The 27,131-nt window shown below is 42.9% G+C and overlaps 1 protein-coding gene across 1 annotated transcript in view; it reads right to left on the bottom strand.

Annotated features, from left to right (window-relative positions):
- Positions 1-5,026: 5,026 nt before the first annotated feature.
- LOC137293604 (symplekin-like) overlaps positions 5,027-27,131 on the bottom strand; it is a 53,362-nt gene continuing 31,257 nt past the window's right edge. The window contains exons 19-33 of the mRNA XM_067824244.1: positions 26,406-26,487; positions 26,079-26,192; positions 20,283-20,351; positions 20,002-20,095; positions 19,632-19,725; positions 15,011-15,080; positions 14,525-14,633; positions 12,764-12,864; positions 12,513-12,600; positions 11,857-11,961; positions 11,515-11,702; positions 10,360-10,536; positions 9,045-9,779; positions 8,670-8,798; positions 5,027-7,179 (exon numbers count right to left, since the gene is read on the bottom strand). Coding sequence (XP_067680345.1) covers positions 7,072-7,179; positions 8,670-8,798; positions 9,045-9,779; positions 10,360-10,536; positions 11,515-11,702; positions 11,857-11,961; positions 12,513-12,600; positions 12,764-12,864; positions 14,525-14,633; positions 15,011-15,080; positions 19,632-19,725; positions 20,002-20,095; positions 20,283-20,351; positions 26,079-26,192; positions 26,406-26,487 — 2,263 coding nt within the window. The 3' untranslated portion in view covers positions 5,027-7,071. The remainder of the gene's footprint in view (positions 7,180-8,669; positions 8,799-9,044; positions 9,780-10,359; positions 10,537-11,514; positions 11,703-11,856; positions 11,962-12,512; positions 12,601-12,763; positions 12,865-14,524; positions 14,634-15,010; positions 15,081-19,631; positions 19,726-20,001; positions 20,096-20,282; positions 20,352-26,078; positions 26,193-26,405; positions 26,488-27,131) is intronic.

The raw sequence follows: 27,131 nt of genomic DNA, 5'->3' as shown, positions 1-27,131 counted from the left end.
ACCTTCACGGGGTCGTAAGGAACGGTAAAAGATTTTCTGAAAAGCCGAGGTCTTTTAAAAACCATTTCGATGATGGTTTCGACAAATCTACGATTGGCTCCTAAACGTTAAGATTGGCACCGAATTATGCTCACTTTAATTGTAACCCGAAACTTTCTTATTGCCACTAACAGAATACCTATATTGACTGTCCACACGGGTCAAAACTGGAGCATGGTGGGTAATGGAAACGCTGGAACATGGCGTGTATTAAACATCGTGCCGTGCGTATGGTGACTGAGACGATATCGCTTTCTCGTCTCGCGTTATCGCTTTCTCGCCTTGTGCTATCGCTTTCTTGTCTCGTGTTATCACTTTCTCGCCTCGAGATATCGCGCTCTCGCCTCCAAAATTTCAGGCGAGAAAGCGATGGCACAAATCAGCCACCATACGTAAGTAGTGCATCTTCCCACGTACATATTCCGCTGCACTCACCCAACGCCAGCCTTTTCTTCACCCGGAAGAGACATCATACAAATAATTTATTGAAAAATAAATTGTTGAATGTTTTTGTGTCTGTTGTCCACATCACGTGAAATAGAATCCGCTAAATATCGTTATTATTAAATCACGAGGAGAACTCAGTGTAAGAGTGTAACGTATAATACAGAGTGAGTGGGTGAGTTTAGTTTTACGCCGCACTCAGCAATATTACAGCTATATGGCGGCGGTCTGTAAATAATCGAGTCTGGACCAGACAATCCAGTGATCAACAACATGAGCATCGATCTGCGCAATTGGAAACCGATGACACGCGTCAACCAAGTCAGCGAGCCTGACCACCCGATCCCGTTAGTCGCCTCTTACGACAAGCATAGTCGCCTTTTATGGCAAGCATGGGTTGCTGAAGGCCTATTCTACCCCGGGACCTTCACGGGTCTATAATACAGAGACTAAGTTACTTGACTGGAAGAGAACTGAATGTCTGATGATTTGTATGCTGGGAAAACAATTAAGGCATTCCATGAATGGGGAGTGTCGCACTGAAGGCATCTACACTTGTTCAAGAAACAAACACTTACCTATCCATACGCCTCAATGATCGTAAGTATGGGACATAGGACATCGCCTGTTAAAACTATTATTCGATATGGTTTGAAAAGCTCAGCAGTCCTTCATACCATTCTGTATTCGTGTTATTAATGCAACACATGCCTTTTAGTAGTCATGAGATAACTACTAACTCAGCCTCATTAGCTTTGTGGATAAATGTATAGAATAATCACAAATTGTTTTGTGCATGTAATTATTACGTACATTCTTGTGAATTTTGTATATATTCATTCTGAGGCCGTTTTTTTTATAGAAATATATCTTGTCTTATCTCTCATCTTATCTATCATTATGCTCGGCAGTTAGTTGACTGAATCGTGTGTTTTCAGCAGCATGTGGTGTTTCATCGTTTCAGGAAAGGTAACATTACCCATGATCTCTTTAGCTGTAAGGGCCATGAGGGCGTTGGGGTTGGTTAGAGGTTGAGGTGTTCGCTCGTCTCGCCTAAAGCCCATGTTTTATATTATGGGAAGTATGGGATGCGTGTTTCGGTGTGCTGGGTTCAGGCTGATATAATGTTTAACATAATAGGTTACGTGTCTTACGTTTCAGAACATCAGTGGATGTCCACTCGTCACGCCGGAGGCCCGGGTCCGACTCTCCGTTGCTAAAAGCGGCATAAAACCACACCCACACATGTTTGATGTCAGTGATAAATGCATCAGGACACATACTATACTGAGTCAAAAAAGAAACTTCACATTCTTTCTTCGGGACACTATAAAAGAACAAGAGATGGTAAGATGGTTGAATTGTTATTATTTCATTGCTGAGATCTGTGTGATGTACTCGATACACTGACAGTGCCACAATCAGTTCCATTAGGCTACACTGCCGTTCCAAAACATGGGTATACAGAATGTCAAGTCACATTATGGACGTCGAGAATGGAGGCTGGCAGCCCGCAACCGATTTCAAAACCCGGCAGAAATCTGTCACGTACAGGTGGCGTAGGACGATTTGACGGCCTTTTGCTCGTGACGTCAACCGTAGACGATCCGACCTTGAGCTATCAGAGGTGGTGCCAGTTTATTGTAGACGACCTCGCAAGTCATACACCGTACGACGGCTGCACCCTTTTTCTCTTCCAACATCAATAACTGATCTTCCCGCTTGCAACATGCCAATAGCACGTTCACGTTGCACATTTGACAATCGTGACATTTAAAGTACCCTTAGAACTGTGGTTTAAAGGTGTCGTTTTTCAAATCTTGAGGCCAATGCAAACACGTGCGAATGAAGAAAACTTCGATGCGAAGATCACGTGATCGACTGCACGCACAAAACCTGATTTGGCACTAACGTCATTTGCACGACGAATGGATGGGTTTTGAGTGGGTTTTGCTAAAGTTTTTCTAGAGTCGAGAGATAGGGACTCCATTTCGGATACATAGATGAAATTTATGAAGTTTCTTTTATTTGACTCCGTATATTTCTTCAAGGCACACGGAGCTTATTTATAGAATTTGAACGCTTTCGCTGATGTGTTACGACGTATGAACAGTCTTTGTTCGATTTAGACATTTATAACCGTAAACAGTCTTCTCTCCTACGTCGCGAAGGTCCTCCCGTGTCAAACAGACACGCCAGTTACGCCATTACACACTGCACGCCAACTAGAGTTGATATACTAGTATTCTAGAAAAATGCGATGCAACGAAGGCAAGCAGGGATTTGAACTGTACCCCTATAGTCAGACAAGCCGACCTAAACAAGAGCATCACGTCAACGCTCCAGTTACAAGCACTAAGTAGAGGTATGCAATCTACCCCTAAAGTCAGACAAGCCGATCTAAACAGGATAAGCTGGGGATGTACCACATAACGATCCCAGTCGTCTCTAGCTCAGTCGCTGTACCACGCCATTTTCCCCTTTACCTTGCCCTCCCTGCAGTGCTAAGGCCTTGAATGAAGCAAGTCTAGATTTCCCCAGGTTCTCAATCTCCTATCTCACTGGGTCTCCTTCTCATTTTAAATCTGATTATTTGTTAGATGTAAATTTAACCCCTTTAAGCAAAGGCAACCAGGCAGATTGAACCATCAACGTTTCGTCCTCCGGTAGGCGCCCTATATGCTGGACCATACTGGACCCCAAAGCTCTCGTAAGCCTAAGATCTCCTAACTTAAATTTTCTCGTAACATTCGTAGTTGCTTTACTGTAACACTGACTTACGATAGTCGTAGCGCTACGAGGGCTTTGTGAAACGACCCTCAGGAGAGTCTTCAATGCAGCGAGGAGCCAAATCGCCAATGTGCGTTGGTGTTCTATAGCGTTATATAGGTTTGGACGCTGCTTTTACCAGTACTGAATACTAGTGGTAGAAGCATCGGCCGTCACGCCGATGACCCGAGACCTAGGTACAAAGTGAAAAGCCCAGTTTGGGTGTTCCCCGATGTGATGCTGCTGGAATGTTGCTGAAAGCGGTGTTAAACCATCTTCACTCAGTTATATCGTGGACAGTCACTACGTAGGCTTCCCATATTTACCAGCCAGGTGAAAGCCACACTCACTGGCCATATGGTGCTTGTAAATTTAATGACATGATCCAGAAAACCGGTTCAATCCAGTGTTCGATGTAACTGCCTGTAGCAAAATGCCAACTGATGTTTGCTCTGACCTTATAAAAGTTACCGAAGCTGGCCCGCCTGGATAGTGATAATTTAAGAGTTGATCATGTATCGTGAATCCTGACTAGCTAATGTTAGCGACAACATTGACCTAAAAAAAACCATAAACATATAGTCAAATGCATGTTGTTACAAATAAAAGTCTAAATCATAAGCAGTAACATCATTGGTCCGATTCTGAAGTGCTCGTGTGTGACCCCAGTGATTCACCAGTGGGAGAAAACAAAACCCAGACGGCTTAAAGGGGTTCTCCAACGCCAGGAACCTCAGGGAGTAGAGCAGATTGATTTACATGCATATGATGGAGAGGGTGACGGTTGGTGATGGCAGCATCTCAGATGTAGACAATTATAATGTGGAGGATCCTTCCAGCGATGATGACTGAAGTCCTGAAGATAATCTGAAATTGTATGCGTATTCTTAGAGTGTGTCCCATCAATGTCAGAGGTTCAGAGTTAATAATCTGAAACAATAAATTTGTGAAATAAATGCTCTAACATGCGCTGTTTTATTGTCTATGAATGATTGTGAATTGTTAGGCCCAGTAAGCATCTGAATGGCCAGTGCCATTTTTGGGTCATTAGCCCCAAATGGCAAGAGACAGTTTGAATCTATTTCTTACACTGGTTCGACCCAATGATCACAGTCTGCTAAGTGGTCTGTGACTAGTTCACCTGCCTCAACCAATGTGGATATTGAATCCTGGAGGGAGAATTGAATTGAGGGAGGTTCTCAAGGGAGACTACTCCTTCAAGAACAAGACTGATGATAAACTGTTTCAAAACTGAAGCCATTTTGCTGACAAACTAGTATCCATGGACATCAGTAGTTGTGGGTGCCAATCTGGGTCAGACAGAGAGGTTGATATTATGATATTAAATTCTGGTCATTCCACAACATTGTGATAAAGTAGTCTGATCTCCTGATCTATGAAGTCAAAAAAGCACTACTTGCTTCTTGTAACCTAAAATGTCATGAGTTGTGACCTTGACCTTCCATCCCCCAGCCACAAATTATGAACGGACCCTTAATACCTGACCACTCTGGCAGTATCGTGGACAAACAGGCACACCTCTGAGGTTTGCACCAATGTTTCTAAAATCAATTACTTGTGTTGATGATCTCAAAATAAATTCACCCAAGACTGTATCAGAAGTTTTGTTGAATTTCAGTTAAAACCTCTGATGTCATCCTAATAACAAATTAATGTTCATATCACCAATGACCTTCACCTTCGATGCCAGACATGTTGGACGTGATGAGGTGGTGTCACTGTGACAACACAAATCAGCCTTATGCAACACATGTTCCACATTTTCTTTTATTTATTCACTGTATGTTGCTCCATACATAACAGACTGTTCATCGCCACAGGGAACATTAGCTGGACATATATCATACAACAGTAGTAGATATCCTAGTGACCAGAAACAATGATGATCTGAATAAAGCCCTCACTGAGGTGGACATTTACAAAAACTTTGGCGTCCATCTGAACTCCACACGCAGTAGTGACATTCCACATCATGTGTAAACAGCATGTGATATACTGAAGCCAATGGTAAAAATGTCAGACAGAGTATGTAAGTAAACAGACAATATGACAATAGGGAACAATATATGGGAGCATCAACATCCAGATTTCCCTGAAAATTTGGAAGATGTTTTTCAGGGGTGGATCCAAGATACTTGTGGTAGGGCGGTGCTAATAAATCATGAAGTCTGAACATTTCACCTCTAGATCTGCCTCTGGATCTCAGTGTAGAAGCACAGTGAAGTGAGAGGGGCTGCAAATAAACCTTTGTTTGAAATATGGACACCTAAACAAGATCGTTATATTATTTGAGTACCCAATTAATTCCAATTTGCTCATGCTATCAACAGGGTAATGTGTACAGAACCAGGAAGGCCAGGTAGAATGTCAAATGTACAGAAGGAAGTCAGGTACAAGGTAATCATCATCTTGGTGCTGTGCATCCATCACCCAACACACCAGATCCCAACTCCCACACTGAATGATCAGTTTTGTATCATCATAACACCTTCACTATCATGTCATTATATCCCTTTCATCTTGTCAGGGGTGTATAACAGATGTATAACCAAGACACTATAATAAAAGGAAATATTCCCAGCTCTCATTTTGCAAGATGGTGTCATTCCTTCATATTATCTTACTTGTCAGCCCTCTTAAGTACTGAAAATGTTTTCAAATGTGTACATATATATCAATATCTCAGATAACTTCTCTTGTACATATCTTAGCTTATGCCTGTTGCTTGTGTACAGTGTTGTAAAATAAATTGTGTCAATATTGGGGGAGAGGGCTTTTCCAGGTTGGACAGAATATGCTTCAACCTAACCCTTCAGCCTCAGATGTTAGTTGGTATTCTTGATGATAAGAAATGTTTATCTGGTATAATTATGCTAATATTGTAATGCTGAAATAATTGTTTTACTGTGTGCTGTGGGGGCAAGAGTGACAAACCAATCAATATTCAGCTCCAAGCTTATGACATCCTACATTCCATGGAAAGTCGAAATGGGTTTACGCTGTTTCATGCAATATTCCAGCAACACGGCTGGGAACACCGGAAATGGGCTTTACACACTGTACCCATGAGGGGAATTGAACCTGGGTCTTCAGGGTGACGAGTGAAGCCTTAACCACTAGACTACCCCAATCACCCATACACTGTGTCACACGACATGCATGCACATCGTCTGTGGTGATAACAAGACAACTTAGTTGAGTCTAGGAACAACATGACACCATACAGAAAGTGCTGGATTATTCACTATGATTTTCATTGAAGAAATGAAACAGGAAGCACAAACAAAAAAATACGTAACTTAGATTCTACTCGTAACTCTCTGATCACCTTCTTGATTGACTGGGTGTTCTGTCAATAGCACAGAAGGTTTTTATTCGCATCAATGAGCAGCTCTTGTTAAGCAACCACCTCACATAATCAGAAAAGAAAATACAATCATCATCATCATCATCATCATCATCATCATCATCATAGTCGTTGTCGTCATCATCATCTTTGTACAAGACATTGCCAGTGACTGTTCAGATTACAGTGATACAATGTCCCCTATGTTCCAACAGACCCATGCTGTTAAGTCACCGAAGTCCCACTGATCCACCAGCAAAGCCATTCTGGTCTATGAACAGACACCAACTGTCCGTTCCACTGCAAGAACTCCATGTCCTTGTACTCAGGTAACAAAGCCAGTCTGTTTGATCAGCAGAGCGGCACAGTCGTACCATCAGACGTCGCTGTTCTGTCAAACAATCACCAAGTATATGTACACAATTCTGTGGTAATCATTGATACCCTGGGTATCATGACTTCTTGGTGCGTGAGCTACGCCGTGTGACTGGTGATGTTTTTGCTGCAGCCTTCCCACCACGACCTCTTCGATTTCGACCCACTTTCTTCTCTGCTGGCATCTGTGGACAAAAGCAGTGAAGGAAGTGAACAAACTGAAACACTGGGATGTAGAAAACAGTAACAGTAGGCCTACTCTGAAACAATGAAAGTCAGACATGTTGAAAGCCAGCATGTATAACCACCTCCACCTGTGACATCCAGATACCATACCCCCACCAGATACCCCCTCCAGATGTGGCAACCAGATACTATACTCCCATCAGCTACCACCTCCAGCTGTGACATCCCGATACTCACCCCTAACACTCCAGCCTTCACTTATAGTTGTGACAACCAGATACCCACCCCACCAGCTACCACCTATAGCTGAGACAACCAGATACCAACCCCTACCAGGTACCACCTCTTAAGTGTAGAAGAAACCAAAGTAGGTGTGTTTTTTCCAACTTATCCACCATTTTCGTGTAAAATATGTTTTAATATAACAGATGACGATTGATATCAATACGCCCCACCTACAGTTGTGACAACCAGATACCCACCCCACCAGCTACCACCTATATCTGAGACAACCAGATACCCACCCCACCAGCTACCACCTATAGCTGAGACAACCAGATACCCACCCCACCAGCTACCACCTATAGCTGAGACAACCAGATACCCCATCCCACCCCTACCAGGTACCACCTATAGCTGAGACAACCAGATACCCATCCCCACCAGGTACCACCTCCTACGTGTAGAAGAAACCAAAGTGGGTGTGGTTTTTCCAACTTATCCACCATTTTTGTGTAAAATATGTTTTAATATAATAGATGACGATTGATATCAATACACCCCAGTGCCTTATAATAGATGTCAAGGTACAAGGTATACCGAGTACACTGACATCACATGGCCATAACCTGACTGACTTTTATGAAAAGCTTGTGCATTCCACGTACTGCATGTGCGCTGCCTGCAGTATCTGTCATGTGAGGATCACATGGTTCATATCAACAAACGATCTCATTTTACACAGCAGTCCTTTATAGCCAAGTGGGTACAATTGCCAAGCTAGACAGCAAAGGGTTGCAGGTTTGAAACCAGGCGTCGCCACATTATATTTTTATGATCCAATAATTTTATGATCAGTGATAGGAAGACAAAGTTATTTCAAAACCTTGGTTGAGAAATTATCATGGCAAAGTCACATCCCGGGGATTTACATATCATATCCCAGGGTTTCCAATACACATTCTGTCGATTTACAAATCACAACCCAGGGCTTACAATACACATCGTGGGGAGTTACAAAACACATCCCGGGGACCATGTGATATGATCTTGAAAAGACTGTCTGAGACGATTGTTGATAAGCCAGGTTGATAAAACTAGATACTCACCCCTACCACTCCAGCCACCACCTGCAGTAACTCCATTCTGCTGCTCCTATTACTCATATTTGCATGCTGTACACACTTTCTCTCCTCTCCTACCCTTCCAGCTACTAGTATCATGATAGCCAACTTGCCATTCATGTCCTGTCCCCAACTGCTGCACCCACCTGTTCCTCATCGTCCTGAGTGTCCATGGCCTCCTCTGGACTGCCAGCGGCCTGTTCTCCCATGTCCAGAGAGCTTTCTGCTGTTTCCATGGCCTCCGTCTCTGTACTGGCCCCACCGTCCTCTGACACCTGAGACGACACATCAACAATATCATCAGTTAGGCTAAAAAAAAAAAAAGTGAAATGTTTCTTGGGCATTGGCGCATCATTTTATTTGTGCGAGCAACAATTTTTTATTGCCAGGGTTTGTCACTAATGTGACAGGGCAATCTAAGACTGAAACTAGTTTGATCAAGAAGTAATGGGACATGACTCTTGCCCACCAGATTACCCACAACCAGAAAACATTAATCCATGTCACTACGTCTTCCTCACCTCTGTCTTGGGTTCCACCTGCAGCTCTTCATCTTCTGTTTCTCTGGCTTCTTCCAGTAAATTCATCTCTTCATTAGCAGGCTCCTCTTTAACTCTCACTGTATCTTCCTCCACTTGCTTTTCTTCCTTTTCTTGTCTCTCCATTTCTTCTTTCTCTTGCCTTTCCTTTTCTTTTCTTTCCTTCTTAATTTTATCTTGTCTCTCTTCTTCTTTTTTCTCTTCCTCAATTTTGGCTTGTCTCTCTTTCTCTTTTTTCAACCTCTCCATTTCGGTTCTTTCTTGTTCTAATCTGTCTTTTTCTGCTTTTTCCAAAGCCAGTTTTTCTTCCTTTTTCTTTACTTCTTCCTTTTCTTTCTCTTGCCTCTGCTTCTCTTCCTCATCTTGTTTCTCCTTCTTTATAGCCTTTTCCCGCTCCTCTTTCTCCAACTGTTGTTTCTTCTCCAATTCTAACTTTTCTTTCCTTTCTCTCTCCAGTTTGTCTTTTTCAGCCTTCTGTCTCTCTTTTTCCATTTTCTCTTTTTCCCGCAATTCCCTGTCTGCTCTCTCCTTTTCAATTCTTTCTTTCTCTGCCTTTTCCCGAGCTATTCTCTCAGCTTCTACCCTAGCAAACGTGTCCTCTTCCTCTTTCTGCTTGGCCTTTCTCTCTGCCTCAACACGTGCTACTTCTGCTTTACGCTGCTCCTCTAGGGGATCTGTCTCCAACACTGTCATGATGCCCTTTGGGATGTGGGCTTGCTGGAGAAACAATCAACAAAATCACATTGTATACAAATGTAGCCTGTCTGCAAGGTGACCTAAGGACAATTCTCATCTAACGAAATTACATAAAAGACATCTGAATGCACTTCTGGTTAAGTGACCTCACTTTTGGTTTGATATTTCATAACTTGATCTAAAGTGACCTTGACATCATATGGAGGTCATGATGTGAAAACAATGAACTGTCAAATTTCAACAATCAATACCCCAGTTGTCATGTATACACACATAACCTGGACCTTCAGGGCCACCCAGCCAAGTGTTTCTGAGAGAATGTCATGTCACCAATGAATCGGTTTATATTCCAATTGTGATGCCACAGAGAACTTTATAACCCACTCATGACATCACAAAAAGGTTTATATCTCAAATATGATCTCACAAAGGGTTGACCAAGTTCTGACATAAACAGGGGCTTATATCCAAGTAATAACCTAACTAAAGGTTTTATAACCCAGTTATGGTATCCCCATGTAATACTTCAGCTGAAATAGACACTGACAAGTTTCAGTCGCAGTACAAATGTGACATATCTGGTGAATGTTTCCTGTCATACCTGCTGCGATGTGAATGCTTTCACATGACAAAGAAGCGGCTCACGGATGTCGGGGCAGATCTCGAAGGCATTCTTCAGCTGGGAGGACGGGAGCTGAAGGAGCACCTGGTAGGACTGAGGCTTGGTGCGCTGGCAGCACTTTACAAACCCTTCCCACACCTTCTTCTGTTTCCACACCTAGACACAGGCAAAATAGGGACTCAGTGATGGTAAGTATGTGAGGGAGTGAGTCAGCCAGTGAGAATGGTAAGTGACAGATGGGGAAAGTGAGTGAGTGAGCTGTGTTTCATGCCACTTTTAGAAATATTCCATTACTATCATGGCAGGGGACACCAAAAATGGGCAGGTGAGTGAGTCAGTAAGTGATTGCTGGAGGGATTGACTGATTGACTGATGGATGGCGTGAATGAGAGTGATGGAGTGAGTGATGGAATGAGTATAGTGGTAGCCAGCAATTTGACAGTCATATAGTGGCAGTCTGTTACATATACAATGGGACACTTTTTACATAATGCACAGAAAATATTAAGCAGTATATTTAATCTCATCCAGGCAGACCAGTGACTGAAGGAAATGAGAGAGCAAGAAGATTACATCACACAGCAATACTTCACGAGCAACATGTGTGTAACACTCATCAGACGTCAATGAACAGCCTTATATTGAATTTGCTGTGAAAGAGGCCATGGGAGTGAGTGAGTGAGTGAGTGAGTTCAGTTTCATACCGCTTCCAGCAATATTCCAGGCGGCGGTCTGTAAATAATCGAGTCTGGACCAGACAATCCAGTGATCAACAACATGAGCATTGATCTGCACAATTGGGAACCGATGACATGTGTCAACCAAGTCAGCGAGCCTGACCACCCGATCCCTTTAGTCACCTCTCTTGACAAGCATAGTTGTCTTTTATGGCAAGCATTAGTTGCTGAAGGCCTGTTCTATGCCGGGACTTTTCTGGGTCCCATGGCATTGTAAGGTGATGGAGAATGTAGTGTCTAGAAATCAGTGAAGTACTGATGGTGTGTGACAATTTTTGTCCAACAAGCCCAGAAAATAGTGAGACTCAAATAGTGAGACTCAAATAATAAAAAGGCGACAGTCACCAAAAGCTGAATACAAGTCCAAGAGTACTGGCTAGGCGAGCTGCCACCCTACCTGCTTGACGATGAGTCTCTGTAGGATGTTCATCACAAAGCCGATGAGTCGCGGGTACATGGATAATGACTGCAGCACAGTTCTCATCAGCAATGTTGGCAGCGGCGTCTGTTCCATCAACTGCTGCATGACTATAGCCAACACCTCCTGTGTGTAGATCATCTTCTCACTGAAGCACAGGTTGGCCGCTGAAACAGAGGAGGCAAATCACTATTTTCGTCCACACTAATAACAATCAAGGGAAGTAAGTTTTACTGTATGTCATTGTACGTCATATTCTTGGATTAAACACGCCAACTAAACCACCCCTCGTCACTGAACCAACTCCATGTTTAAACCTACCTTTGATAATGGTCTTCATGTCACACTTGGCGGGGTCAATGTTATGAAGAGCAACCAACAACTCTGCTGGTGTGAGCGGGGACGTGTAGCTGGCTGTGCTGTCACCTGGAGGGAAGAAACAAGCTCTCAGAAATGTGCCCTATTCAATTTGTCAGCTACTAAAAATTACTGCAAGTGTTTCCAAGCAAATACTTTGGTATTTGTCTCCATTAACTAAACAGAACTTGTGGAATGACTGCTACTGACACTGTTCCCTTGTTGGCTGATGATGCGGTTGGATGGGTTTTGTTACATTATCCCCAACAACTGGAATCTTTACACATCAATTACAAACTTTCAACATACACGAAACAAAATCCAAACAGTTCACGATGCGATATTGTCCCACATCACATCTTTTTCCATGTCCATTCAATACACACAGTATCCCATCCACGACAAGTACCACATCCCCCTGTGATGTATATCATATCATCTCACGTACACATATGATATCTCCCCTGATACATACCATATCCCCAGTGTGATACATACCATATCCGCTCTCACATACATATCATCACTCCCATGATACATATCATATATCCCCTTCTCTATCAGTGTAGTACATATCAAACCTGCCCTTTCATACATATTGTTACCCGTGTGATACATACCATATCCCCCCATGAGTCGGTGAAAGACTTCTTTCACAACCATTGGATTTAGCTTGATAAGTTTAGGCAGGGCACTGATCACCTCACCCTGAAAAACAACAAAATAATTCTTCGTCACATTTTACCACATCCTACTGAAAGCATACTGATAATTTGATAGCACAGTAGAATCGCCTCTGACATCAAGGGAAGCCATAAGATTATTGCTACATGATAACATTTATTGAAAATCAAAAGAGCAATCTTCCCACCTTGGTGAGACCGGTAAGCACTGGGATGAGGAAGCGGACGTCTGGCACTCGTTTCTGGTACAGGTCTCGAATTCTCTCCACCAGCTCCGAGGATGGCAAAGCTGTCAAATAGAAGACAGCAATTATGGCACATATGGTAGTACCTGCTACCCCTGGTCTCCAACAGTCAGTGAGATGGAATGTCAAGCATGATACAAAGACTCCTCAGCAAAGTGATACATAATTTCCCAACAAAAGAGTGAATAAAGGGGACAGTAGTCTCTGTGTTACAGTCAACAATCTCCATATGTTAATATTCAGAAATTCTTTGGGTCTGCCCAAGACAATACTAGCTGAAAGCATCCTGTCTGAAGTCCTTCTAAACCATGATCCTGAGTCTCAGTGTACATCCAGCTAGTGAAGAACAATGGGAAAAATTACTACGGTAGCCGTCACAGGCCATCATGTACAATATAATACTTTGAAAAGTGTTCTGGTTACATAATGACATTTTAGCTAAGTGCCAAGAAAAGGTGATGCACTTTCCAAACATTTGTGTAGTTATATCCATGATTGCAGGTTTGGTTCACTAAGAAACAGTAATCAAACCCATTCTAGGATTCTGGTGTACCAAAGGGAAACAACACATATTTTGAGCAACCATACACACTGAGAATGCTGACATTCAATCCACAATGTCAGAGTATGTTCAAACCGAAACCACAGTGCCAAGGTATGCTGACATTCAATCAACACTGCCATGATATGTTCACACTCAATCCACACTGTCAGGGTATGTTCAAACCGAAACCACAGTGCCAAGGTATGCTGACACTCAGTCAACACTGCCATGGTATGTTGACACTCAATCAACCCTGTCAGGGTATGTTGACACTCTATCAACCCTGTCAGGGTATGTTGACACCCAATCCACACTGTCAGAGTATGCTGACAATACACACTGTCAAGGTATGTTGACACTCAATCAACCCTCTCAGGGTATGCTGACACTCAACATTGTCAGGGTATGTTGACACTCAATCCACATTGTTAGGGTATATTGACACTCAATCCATACTGTCAGGGTGTATTGACACTCAGTCCACACTGTCAGGGTATGCTGACAATAAATCAACGCAGTCAGGGTATGATGACACTCAATCAACAGAGTCAGCAATATTATGACGGGGACATATCACATGGGCTTCACATACAGTGCCCATGTAGGTAATGAGTAAACGCTCTAGCCACTTGACTATTAAACTGCCCCAGTTGTTAAAAGAGGTGTGTTGCGAGTGACTGACAGTATGCTTGTAACTTGATGCTGCAGTCGTAAGTATCTAAGCTAAAGGTTGGCAAACTGTAATTCAGCCTGGACCAGATAATCCAGCAGTTGACGTACAGGTTCCTGAGGACAAGGGAGCCACTGCACTAAGCAACCATAGTGCTGCGACTACAGTAAGTCCACGTTAAGGTGTGGGGGCTACGATCACTTTACAGCTACGCCTACCGAAAGTCCATGCTAAAGTGTGGAAGTTATGGCCACCTTAGCACTACGGCAACTGTAAGTCCATGTTAAAGAGTGCAAGTTAAACCCATGTTAAGGTGTGGAACTTATGATCACCTTAGCTCTAAGACAACCGTAAGTTTATGTCAAGTGCTAAAATGACTTTGTACAATAGCACCATGTTTTTATCTCCATTTGGGATATATTTATTTCCTTGAAATGTTTCATGCCCAGATATTGAAAGAATAATGAGAGATATCTCAAGGTCAACTTACTCTTGTCTGTGAGGATGTGGATGACTCTCATCACCAAGGTTTCAGCTCCCTTGGGGCAGTTCTCAACCATCGTCAGCAGTTCTGGTGACTGCATCCCCATTCCCTTCACCTACAACAGTCACATCTACAGTAGGGCTTGTGCAGAGCTTGCTGGGGATCTACTCTACACCTCACTGGTTTGTTCGTTTGTTTAAAGTGTTATGCTACACTCAGCACTATTCCATCTACATGGCAGTGGTCTGCAACCAATCTGGACCAGACAATCCAGTGATCCATGTGGGTAATTAAGAAATATTTTCTATCAGGAGAGAAAATAATTACCAATGTCAGTGTAAACCACTAATTTATCCATTTGGTGGAGTAACATGGAGTATATTTTTCTTCAAAGCAGCCAGTTCATCATTTTCAGAAAATAGCCAGTTTATCATTATGAGACACATCACAGACAAACTGTCCAGAAGCAGTGGAAAGACAGTGACAACTTACTGGCATCTCCAATACTCGAAGGATGGTTCGCTTGATGTCAGCTGACGTGGCGGTGTACACATTGGCCAACCTACAATACATATACATAACAATTCAGTATACAGTGGCTTTACAGCTTGTGGTCTGGAATGTGAGATATGTGTATCTGTGGTGAGACCTTCTGGTGTGTGAATAGGGGTGAGAGTGGTGTGTAAGTACGGGGTGAGATTTACTGGTATGTGAGCTTTGGGTTGAGGCTTACTGGTGTGTGAATATGGGGTGAGACTCACTGGTGTGTGAGTATAGGGTGAGACTCACTGGTGTGTGAGTCAGGGGTGAGATTTACTGATGTGTGAATATGGGTTGAGATTTACTGATGTGTGAATATGGGTTGAGATTTACTGATGTGTGAATATGGTGTGAGACTTACTGATCTATGAGCATGGGGTGAGACTCACTGATGTGTATGGTCTGAGACTCACTGGTGTGTGAGTATGGGATGAGACTCACTGGTGTGTATGGGTGAAATTGGTGTGTGAGTATGGGGTGAGACTTAGTGGTGTGTGACTATGGGTAAGAGTTACTGGTGTGTAAGTACGGGGTGAGACCTACTGGTGTGTATGGGGTGAGTTCTACTCGTGTGTGAGTATGAGGTGAGACTTACTCATGGAAGATTCTGTGGTTTGCTGTTAGGAGTCCCAGGTTGAGGTACAGGGGAGACATACAAGTGTGTGAGTATGACGTGAAAGTTAATGGTCTGTGAGTGTGGGTTGAGACTTACTCATGTATAAGTCTGTGGTTTGCTGTTAGGAGTCCCAGGTAGAGGTACAGGTGAGACATACAAGTGTGTGAATATGACGTGAAAGTTAATGGTCTGTGAGTGTGGGTTGAGACTTACTCATGTATAAGTCTGTGGTTTGTGGGTAGCAGTCCCAGGTAGAGGTACAGGGGAGACATACAAGTGTGTGAGTATGGCGTGAAAGTTAATGGTCTGTGAGTGTGGGTTGAGACTTACTCATGTATAAGTCTGTGGTTTGTGGGTAGCAGTCCCAGGTAGAGGTACAGGGGAGACATACAAGTGTGTGAGTATGGCGTGAAAGTTAATGGTCTGTGAGTGTGGGTTGAGACTTACTCATGTATAAGTCTGTGGTTTGTGGGTAGCAGTCCCAGGTTGAGGTACAGGGGAGACATACAAGTGTGTGAGTATGACGTGAAAGTTAATGGTCTGTGAGTGTGGGTTGAGACTTACTCATGTATAAGTCTGTGGTTTGTGGGTAGCAGTCCCAGGTAGAGGTACAGGGGAGACATACAAGTGTGTGAGTATGACGTGAAAGTTAATGGTCTGTGAGTGTGGGTTGAGACTTACTCATGTATAAGTCTGTGGTTTGTGGGTGGCAGTCCCAGGTAGAGGTACAGGGGAGACATACAAGTGTGTGAGTATGACGTGAAAGTTAATGGTCTGTGAGTGTGGGTTGAGACTTACTCATGTATAAGTCTGTGGTTTGTGGGTAGCAGTCCCAGGTAGAGGTACAGGTGAGACATACAAGTGTGTGAGTATGACGTGAAAGTTAATGGTCTGTGAGTGTGGGTTGAGACTTACTCATGTATAAGTCTGTGGTTTGTGGGTAGCAGTCCCAGGTAGAGGTACAGGTGAGACATACAAGTGTGTGAGTATGACGTGAAAGTTAATGGTCTGTGAGTGTGGGTTGAGACTTACTCATGTATAAGTCTGTGGTTTGTGGGTAGCAGTCCCAGGTAGAGGTACAGGGGAGACATACAAGTGTGTGAGTATGACGTGAAAGTTAATGGTCTGTGAGTGTGGGTTGAGACTTACTCATGTATAAGTCTGTGGTTTGTGGGTAGCAGTCCCAGGTAGAGGTACAGGTGAGACATACAAGTGTGTGAGTATGACGTGAAAGTTAATGGTCTGTGAGTGTGGGTTGAGACTTACTCATGTATAAGTCTGTGGTTTGTGGGTAGCAGTCCCAGGTTGAGGTACAGGGGAGACATACAAGTGTGTGAGTATGACGTGAAAGTTAATGGTCTGTGAGTGTGGGTTGAGACTTACTCATGTATAAGTCTGTGGTTTGCTGTTAGGAGTCCCAGGTAGAGGTACAGGGGAGACATACAAGTGTGTGAGTATGACGTGAAAGTTAATGGTCTGTGAGTGTGGGTTGAGACTTACTCATGTATAAGTCTGTGGTTTGTGGGTAGCAGTCCCAGGTAGAGGTACAGGGGAGACATACAAGTGTGTGAGTATGACGTGAAAGTTAATGGTCTGTGAGTGTGGGTTGAGACTTACTCATGTATAAGTCTGTGGTTTGTGGGTAGCAATCCCAGGTAGAGGTACAGGGGAGACATACAAGTGTGTGAGTATGACGTGAAAGTTAATGGTCTGTGAGTGTGGGTTGAGACTTACTCATGTACAAGTCTGTGGTTTGTGGGTAGCAGTCCCAGGTAGAGGTACAGGGGAGACATACAAGTGTGTGAGTATGACGTGAAAGTTAATGGTCTGTGAGTGTGGGTTGAGACTTACTCATGTATAAGTCTGTGGTTTGTGGGTAGCAGTCCCAGGTAGAGGTACAGGGGAGACATACAAGTGTGTGAGTATGACGTGAAAGTTAATGGTCTGTGAGTGTGGGTTGAGACTTACTCATGTATAAGTCTGTGGTTTGTGGGTAGCAGTCCCAGGTAGAGGTACAGGTGAGACATACAAGTGTGTGAGTATGACGTGAAAGTTAATGGTCTGTGAGTGTGGGTTGAGACTTACTCATGTATAAGTCTGTGGTTTGTGGGTAGCAGTCCCAGGTAGAGGTACAGGGGAGACATACAAGTGTGTGAGTATGACGTGAAAGTTAATGGTCTGTGAGTGTGGGTTGAGACTTACTCATGTATAAGTCTGTGGTTTGTGGGTAGCAGTCCCAGGTTGAGGTACAGGGGAGACATACAAGTGTGTGAGTATGACGTGAAAGTTAATGGTCTGTGAGTGTGGGTTGAGACTTACTCATGTATAAGTCTGTGGTTTGTGGGTAGCAGTCCCAGGTAGAGGTACAGGGGAGACATACAAGTGTGTGAGTATGACGTGAAAGTTAATGGTCTGTGAGTGTGGGTTGAGACTTACTCATGTATAAGTCTGTGGTTTGTGGGTAGCAGTCCCAGGTAGAGGTACAGGGGAGACATACAAGTGTGTGAGTATGACGTGAAAGTTAATGGTCTGTGAGTGTGGGTTGAGACTTACTCATGTATAAGTCTGTGGTTTGTGGGTAGCAGTCCCAGGTTGAGGTACAGGTGAGACATACAAGTGTGTGAGTATGACGTGAAAGTTAATGGTCTGTGAGTGTGGGTTGAGACTTACTCATGTATAAGTCTGTGGTTTGTGGGTAGCAGTCCCAGGTAGAGGTACAGGGGAGACATACAAGTGTGTGAGTATGACGTGAAAGTTAATGGTCTGTGAGTGTGGGTTGAGACTTACTCATGTATAAGTCTGTGGTTTGTGGGTAGCAGTCCCAGGTAGAGGTACAGGGGAGACATACAAGTGTGTGAGTATGACGTGAAAGTTAATGGTCTGTGAGTGTGGGTTGAGACTTACTCATGTATAAGTCTGTGGTTTGTGGGTAGCAGTCCCAGGTAGAGGTACAGGGGAGACATACAAGTGTGTGAGTATGACGTGAAAGTTAATGGTCTGTGAGTGTGGGTTGAGACTTACTCATGTATAAGTCTGTGGTTTGTGGGTAGCAGTCCCAGGTAGAGGTACAGGGGAGACATACAAGTGTGTGAGTATGACGTGAAAGTTAATGGTCTGTGAGTGTGGGTTGAGACTTACTCATGTATAAGTCTGTGGTTTGTGGGTAGCAGTCCCAGGTTGAGGTACAGGGGAGACATACAAGTGTGTGAGTATGACGTGAAAGTTAATGGTCTGTGAGTGTGGGTTGAGACTTACTCATGTATAAGTCTGTGGTTTGTGGGTAGCAGTCCCAGGTAGAGGTACAGGGGAGACATACAAGTGTGTGAGTATGACGTGAAAGTTAATGGTCTGTGAGTGTGGGTTGAGACTTACTCATGTATAAGTCTGTGGTTTGTGGGTAGCAGTCCCAGGTTGAGGTACAGGTGAGACGTACAAGTGTGTGAGTATGACGTGAAAGTTAATGGTCTGTGAGTGTGGGTTGAGACTTACTCATGTATAAGTCTGTGGTTTGTGGGTAGCAGTCCCAGGTAGAGGTACAGGGGAGACATACAAGTGTGTGAGTATGACGTGAAAGTTAATGGTCTGTGAGTGTGGGTTGAGACTTACTCATGTATAAGTCTGTGGTTTGTGGGTAGCAGTCCCAGGTAGAGGTACAGGGGAGACATACAAGTGTGTGAGTATGACGTGAAAGTTAATGGTCTGTGAGTGTGGGTTGAGACTTACTCATGTATAAGTCTGTGGTTTGTGGGTAGCAGTCCCAGGTAGAGGTACAGGGGAGACATACAAGTGTGTGAGTATGACGTGAAAGTTAATGGTCTGTGAGTGTGGGTTGAGACTTACTCATGTATAAGTCTGTGGTTTGTGGGTAGCAGTCCCAGGTAGAGGTACAGGGGAGACATACAAGTGTGTGAGTATGACGTGAAAGTTAATGGTCTGTGAGTGTGGGTTGAGACTTACTCATGTATAAGTCTGTGGTTTGTGGGTAGCAGTCCCAGGTAGAGGTACAGGTGAGACTTTATCACATCCTCAGTCCAGTGTTCTATGATATCCACTGTGGGAGAAATATTTATTACACATATTTAACATACATAAGGATATAACAGACTTAAACATCACCTGAAATCACATATACAGCATAATAGATTCATACACTACTGAACTGAAAAAGAAACATGTCTTGAAAAAAAACTGAAATCTCATAAAATTAGAGCAAAATCATTGGTAAATATTTGATTTAACCACTAGACAAAGAAAACAGTTGTTTCTTTCGCTGCCCATTATACATATACAAGGTATATCAACTGTATTTCCTTTCATATTTCCTCACCTGAGAGTGTAGAGCGAAGGACACGGATGGTTTGATTGGAGTCTGATGGTGGTCGAGGTAGCAACAATTTTTTCAGGTGAACCAGAGCATATTTCTGGAATACATAAACAGTAAAACAATAAAGGGGAATCATAACATATCTGTCTGTACTCACGATCTAAACTCACAGTTTACAGTTTTGTCTCCTGGAGAACACACCATACATACAATCTCCTATACAATGAAGCTAAAGACATCTATAACACAGTCTCCCTAATAAACACATCAGACTATCTACGTACCTCTATTGGTAACTGCATGCTGGGTTTATTATATAACTCTTTGGTTGTATCAATTGCCCTGTTCCGTACCTGAAGAAAAAAGATAGCAAATTTATCTTATATTAACATACAAGACATTTTAAGTAAATTCTATTCAACTATGAATTCCCACAGGCTCAATGTGCTGACAGTGTCTGTCTGGGTGTCGGGCAAAGTAACCATGGCAACAGCCTATTTATAATATAAATTGCACTTCTATCTCTTGACATGATACTTAGTGGAAAGATGTAAACTTTTTCTCTCTAGGCCTCTCCTGTCCATCTGTCCAAACTCTCCATACTGCCCTCATTATAAGACAGCTTCCCAACTCTCATCCAAAGCATGCAGCATGTTTCACCAACTACCCACATCACTATCTTCGAATCATCACTCTTTTTCTTGGAGCCATTGAAAATATCCATCTAGGAGATCTGCATAGCAGGGAGGAAGGAAGGGAATCCATCACTTGAGAGAGGACAGGTATATAAACATACAATTTATCTTCAAATTTTCAAATTTTTAAACTTATCCTATCTCACGGTATGCACTTATCCTACAGCTGGACAGCGGGAATGCGGATACCTTGTGTGCTGATAGTACAACAGTATAACTGTGTAGACTGGAAACAGCCACATACAGCGATGCACAAGGGAGGCCTGTTACACATACACGCAACTCCTATGCTTGTGATGAGTTCTCCTGAACTCCTTGGCTTATTAAGCACAACGACCCCCAGGGAGATAGGAGCTCCTGAGTGATGTGATGTTTGGCCACAACCTCCAAAGAAGGGCACAGCTCCATGAGAAGGATGCCACTTTGCCACGATTTTTAAGGTACCCCCTTGAAAGAAAGGTTGAACTTGGACAACTTCAGTTTTTATGTCAGTTCCAGAACAACATCAAATTGACCCTCACTCCTTTGCGTAAGCTTGACTAAAGGATGTGCCACAGTTTCGGAACAACATCAAATTGACCCTCACTCTTTTGAGTAAGCTTGACCAAAGGATGTGCCCAGCAACTTTGGAGTCTATTTGGAGCTATGAAATTCACTGGAAGTTGGGAATGACACACTTCACTGACATAACTGTGAATTGTTGAACCCTTTCACATCGTGATACAGAATCGTGCTCCAGATCTCCATGTCATAGCAGAATAGAATAAGTGTATATGGATGACAACTTCTTTAATACTGGAACACGACGTTTCGATACAGGTTCTTGCATCATTTTCAAAGTGTAAATGATACAGGGAGAGAACAGGCGATATATATACATAAACTAATAAACAAGTGATGATGAAGACAAAGGGTTAACAACGGATACAAGGATAACATAGAAGCCAGTAGTGCACAGAGCCTAGTATAAATACAAGTTAACAATGTGATGATAACTAAGTAAGCCAGTGAGGTACACAGAGAGGGTTGTTTGTACAGTAGACTAGAGTGGTTTGATGAGCTCATCGTAAGATATGGGGATGGGGTAACCTTGGTCTCTGTTAATCAGGGGTCAGTATCGTTTGATGTTGATAGCTTCAGTTATTTTCCTTTTGAGTCCGAAATGTTTCCAAGGAAATCCAGAAAATAATAAACCACAAAAACCTGTAAATAGCAAAAGGAACCACTTTGGGTTCCGCCACACATATCTACCAAGTTTTGCAGAAAAATATTGCACGTTTTTTGAGTTCAGCTCTGGAAACGAAGCCCACCCCACCATTAGACTAACACCAAAATGTTCCATGGGAAAAAAAATAAAAATGCCCAAACGGTGTAAATGGCAAAAGGCACAACTATAGGTTGAGATTATTATATCTATCAAGTTTGGTCTAAAAATATTGAACGGTTTCTGAGTTATGCTCGGGAAACAAAATATTTCAGACAGGCGAGGTGTTGACTATATCCCACCACACTACATGCCGGGGGGATAACGAGAGGACCAAACTGGTGCAGGCCTTGAATGTCCTTCACAGAAAGGTCACGCAGGTAGTGGGAAGAAAAGACCATCTCTGATCGCCAAAAGCATCCCTCAATAATGGAATGAAGGGAAGAGTTGCTGTGGAGAGCCATTGTGGATGCCAACACCCAAGTCTCTAAAGTTTGGAAGCTGTCAGAGGCAGTAAACCAGCAAAGGTATAAGCCTGTAGGATGGTCACTCTCATCCAAAAAGATAATGTGGTCTGAGACACTTCGGCCCTGGACATAGAGGCGTTTGTGAAGACAGCAGTGGTCTTTTGAAGCAGCCAAATATATCTTTAAAGCCCCAACTTGGCAAACCTTTTCATGCGACCTAAGGATTGTGGACAATGGTGGAATAGTGAAGGTACGATTGGGTTGTCTTGGCAACTGGTTCTTAGCAACAGAGACCAAGGAAAACCTTGCCATGCTTCTTCCGCTCAAACTGGACCCTATAAATGTTTAAGGCATGAAGATATCCTAGATATCCTGAGATATCCTAGCAGCTGTAGCTAACACCACCAGGACAAAAAGCCTTGAAGGAAATCTGCTTGAAGTCCTGTTCTAGGGGTTCGTAAGGCCACGGCCAAATGATGCAGTACCATGGTAAATCGAAAATTTTTGGACTAATCAGCCAACTTAAACAAGAGTCATCGGAAGATGACATATCCCCCCAGCCCCCACATATCTGAAAGGACAAACCATCTGACAGTTACTTATTGTGGTTTTGGACCAAGTCTGAATTGTTTCCATGAAATTCATGAAAAACTTAAATGCCATATATCTGTAATCAGAAAAAGTCACCATTTCAAGATCTGTCTCGTATATCTGCCAAGATCTTTTGAAAGATATGAAATGGTTTTCGAGTTGTGCTCCGGAAATGAAGTCAGCAACGTGTTCATGGAACCGAGAAAATAATACATCATAAAAACCTGTAAATAGCAAAAGGCACCACTTTGGGGTCTGCTGCACATATCTACCAAGTTTTACTGACAGGTATTAAAAAGTTTTTGAGTTCTGCTATGGAAACAGAACACATCTCTCACTTTTGAGAGTAAGCGCGAAACATTTCCATGGAAACCGATAAAATAATACATCACAAAAACCTGTAAATACCAAAAAGCACCACTGTGGGGCTTGCCACACATATCTACCAACTTTTGCTGGAAAATATTGAACGGTTTTGGAGTTATGCTCCGCAAACGAAGCCCAGCCCTCCATTTCGAAACTAAGTCGGAAATGTTTCCATGAAAATCGAGAAAATAATATATCAGAAAAACCTGTAAAAAGAAACAACTACAGGTTGAGATCATTATATTTATCAAGTTTGGTCTAAAAATATTGAACGGTTTCTGAGTTATGCTTCGGAAACAGAATGATTACAGACAGACGGACAGACAGGCGAGGTGTTGACTATATCCCCCCGCATTACATGCCGGGGGGATAAAAACCTAAGCAAGTTCTGCAGCTCTGGAACTGTGGAAATCTTAGAGCCATCGGTAGTCTGAATGCAAACATGTATGTAGCTCTTGAATACGACCTCATGGAGATGAAGAAACCTGGTGATCGGCTTAGTGATTCTAGTAAACAGTCACGAAGCCTTAGAAATTCCAAAAGATAGAATGGTCCAGTGAAAGTGGATTGCTAAAACACAAAACAAAGGAATTTCAATGACTCTGGATCGATGGGCACATGAAGATAAGTGTCTTGAAGGCCGAGACTGATAAAGAAATCCCCTTTCTTCATGATCATGCGATAAAGGGCGATAGATATCACCTGGAGGTGAGATGGGTGCTGAAGATAGTGGCACGGACTATTTTCATCTTGAAAATGAGTTTTGTGAAATTTTTTCTGGGAAACCAGGAATATGGGGGAATAAAAGTCTGTCATGCTGTGCATTGGACCGAGGGGCTGGACTGCACTTTCTCCTGGAATCAGACTTGGAGGTACGGTAGGAAGAGGAACCTCGGGTGGATCTGCTGCCTTTTGCTTTGAATTTCACCACGAAATTCTGGGCATAATTTTGGTTGAGAGGGATGAATCTAGGAGTCCTTCGCCGTGTCACAGAAGCCTCTAGATCAGATTTCTGCAGTTTGAGTAACCACACAGAGACCTGGAATTATGTTTCTCAATCCATAATTGTTGCAAAGTCTGCAATCATGCAACTGAACAAAGATTCTGTGGACCAAGGTAGCTGAAAAAATTCTGCCTTTTACCTATCTCCCCAAGAAGACAAATTCAGTGGACCATGACGACGAACAGCCAACAGATAACCAAGAAAGTGTGAAAGATGATCAAGGACAACTTGAAAATGATCCAAAATAGGAGATGTAGGTGTCCTGGTCAGTGAAAGGGTGCTCCACAGAAAAGTAATAGATACCAAGTCTCATCTCATGTTGAAGGGAACCAATAAGTCCTCTGCAGTCTGTGACATCGGACAGCGGAACTTCTCAACAATCAAGGCTAACAGTTGAGGTTCATCAACAAAGTCCAAACTTCCCTTTGGGGAACTCACAATGTAATGTGCTGGAGCCAAGTGATCTGGTAGAACATCAGCACTGGGCACCACAGTAGGATGTCTAGTGGATGGAGCACGAGCTGACAAAGAGGCAGAGTGTTATTGATTCCAAACAGTTGTAATAGCAGACAACATCGCAGCCAAACCAGGGGGAGTAGAAGTCTCCTGCGAAAGAGTCCATGACTCTGAAATAATTCGCTTAGCAGTCATAGAATGCTGAGCTCTAAAATCAGTACTCCGTTGGTCAGATTTTCTATCAGTAGAACAATGTCTGGATGGGAATGAAACAGAAGTTATACCTAAGGAGACTCACTGTGGAGGAGAAAAAGGGCCACGTTGAGTGAGTATAAGAAGACGTCCCAGGCATGTATGAGTAGGGGACAGAGAAAAATCAACAGATCTGGCTGAAGAAACATGTTCAGTAGAATGTGAATACGTTGCTGACAGAATGATGATTGAAGATAGTCACATGGGTAGTTGGTGAAACATGCTGCATGCTTTGCATGAGTTTGGAAGCTGTATCATAGTGAGGGTAGTATGGAGTCTTTGGGCAGATGGAGCGTTTGTGCGGATGGGTAAGAGAGAAAATGTTTATATCGTTTCACTCAGTGTTGAATCAAGAGATAGAAGTGCATACCGTGAGAAAGGATAACTTTAAAAATTCATTAATTTGTTAGTAAGATAAGTAGCATTGCTGTAAATCCGGGTCAGAAATGATTGTTAGCATCTCATGCTTTTTGTAAGGGGTGACTAACAGGAAAGGGTGGCTAGACCCACTGACTTATGTAATGGTATCTCAATGATCTCATCATACTGATCCAGCCTTGTTTATTTACAGACACTTGTCATATAGCTCTAATAGTGTTGAGTTCGGTGTTAAACAACAACAAAGAATATATGTAGGAAGTATTAATGGGAGAGACAAGCTGTGTTCAGTGAGACATCTCCACGGAACAACATGGTTCAGCATGTTCAGTAAAATGGAGTCCAAGGATGAGACAAGATGGAATGAATCAACAATCAGTTCTATACAACAAACTAAGGGTACTAGTCAGAAACTAGAGACAGTTTACACTCAGACTTCAATACTGATTCAGAGCGAACTGGTTCTGTTTCATCCACATGATGTGGAGCATGAGACAGGTCAGTTTCTGGTGCCATCTTTTAACGTCTGCTGTGTAATGTGGCCTAAGGACACTGGACTGTCTTTTCTCCAGGGAGATGCGCTACTCACATGACCACAAGGGTTGTGAGGAGTAAGTCAGAGGTAAGATATAACACGAGTACAGACACTAAAGAGGACATATACTCACATCAGCCTCGTAGTGTGACGTCAGATCCAGCAGGACATCAAGAAACCTAAGCCTCTGGGACGGCCTCATCAGAATCAGATCCTTCAACACTGTCATCCCGATATCAAGTCGTCCCTGAAAGATTGAAAGGGTACACAATGTCATTCATCAATCTAGTCGGCCCTGAGTTTTTAAACACTTTTAAACTCTCAACCCATACAAATGACTTGACATCCAGTCTTGTCCTTGTAGTGGTAGCTTTGATGCTGAATGTACAGATATCAGTCACTGCTCATCAGTGTCCTGCCCCACAGCTGGTGGACATCAGCATCATGTGTGACGACCTACCGGGTCCTGACAGTATCGCTTGAGGATGTGTGTGGCATTGTCTGTGATCACTGGGGCTTCCATCATGAGACGACCAAACAATCTGCAAACATAAAACTTGGCCTTGACAATGACAGGACTAAAAACACTTTCACAGAGAGAGACTTAAACAGGCCTTAGCTCACATTTATCACCCAAAACTTATGTTCCACAGGAAATATCGTTTGTGTTAGATCAGACAATATCTCCTTCGAGAGATCGTTTTGTCAGTAAATTTTGCACAGTGCCCTGACAATGCTATGATGTCATGATCATGATGACATCACAATGCTCTGACGTCTCTGCACTGCAAATCTAATGACAGTGCTGTGTTCAGAGATGTACATTTTTCATTGAAAACTAATGGAGAATGATTCTGGATGATAAACAGAATCTCATCCTCATGTCTACTGATATCAGTTATATCAACACTTATTGATAAAGATAAAAATATGTTACTTTATCAACTAGTGTTGATATATTTGATATCAGTGGACACCTGGGTGAGATTCTCTATATCTTCATTATTAATTCTGTCCATAAGAATCCTGAAGCTTTTCCTAACCTGCAAATCTACAGGAGAGGCAGAAAGTTACTTGTATCACTACTGCTGGTAAAAGTTGGACCTACTTGATTGGGTTCCAACCATCCTGCATTATCAAACTCATATCACAGTCGTGTACCAAACTGGGCTTCATGCAGGTGGCA

This window comes from Haliotis asinina, chromosome 8, assembly GCF_037392515.1.
Source record: "Haliotis asinina isolate JCU_RB_2024 chromosome 8, JCU_Hal_asi_v2, whole genome shotgun sequence".
NCBI lineage: Eukaryota > Metazoa > Mollusca > Gastropoda > Lepetellida > Haliotidae > Haliotis > Haliotis asinina.
Note: the sequence above shows the minus strand (reverse complement) of the source record. Positions and strands in the feature narration are given on the sequence as shown.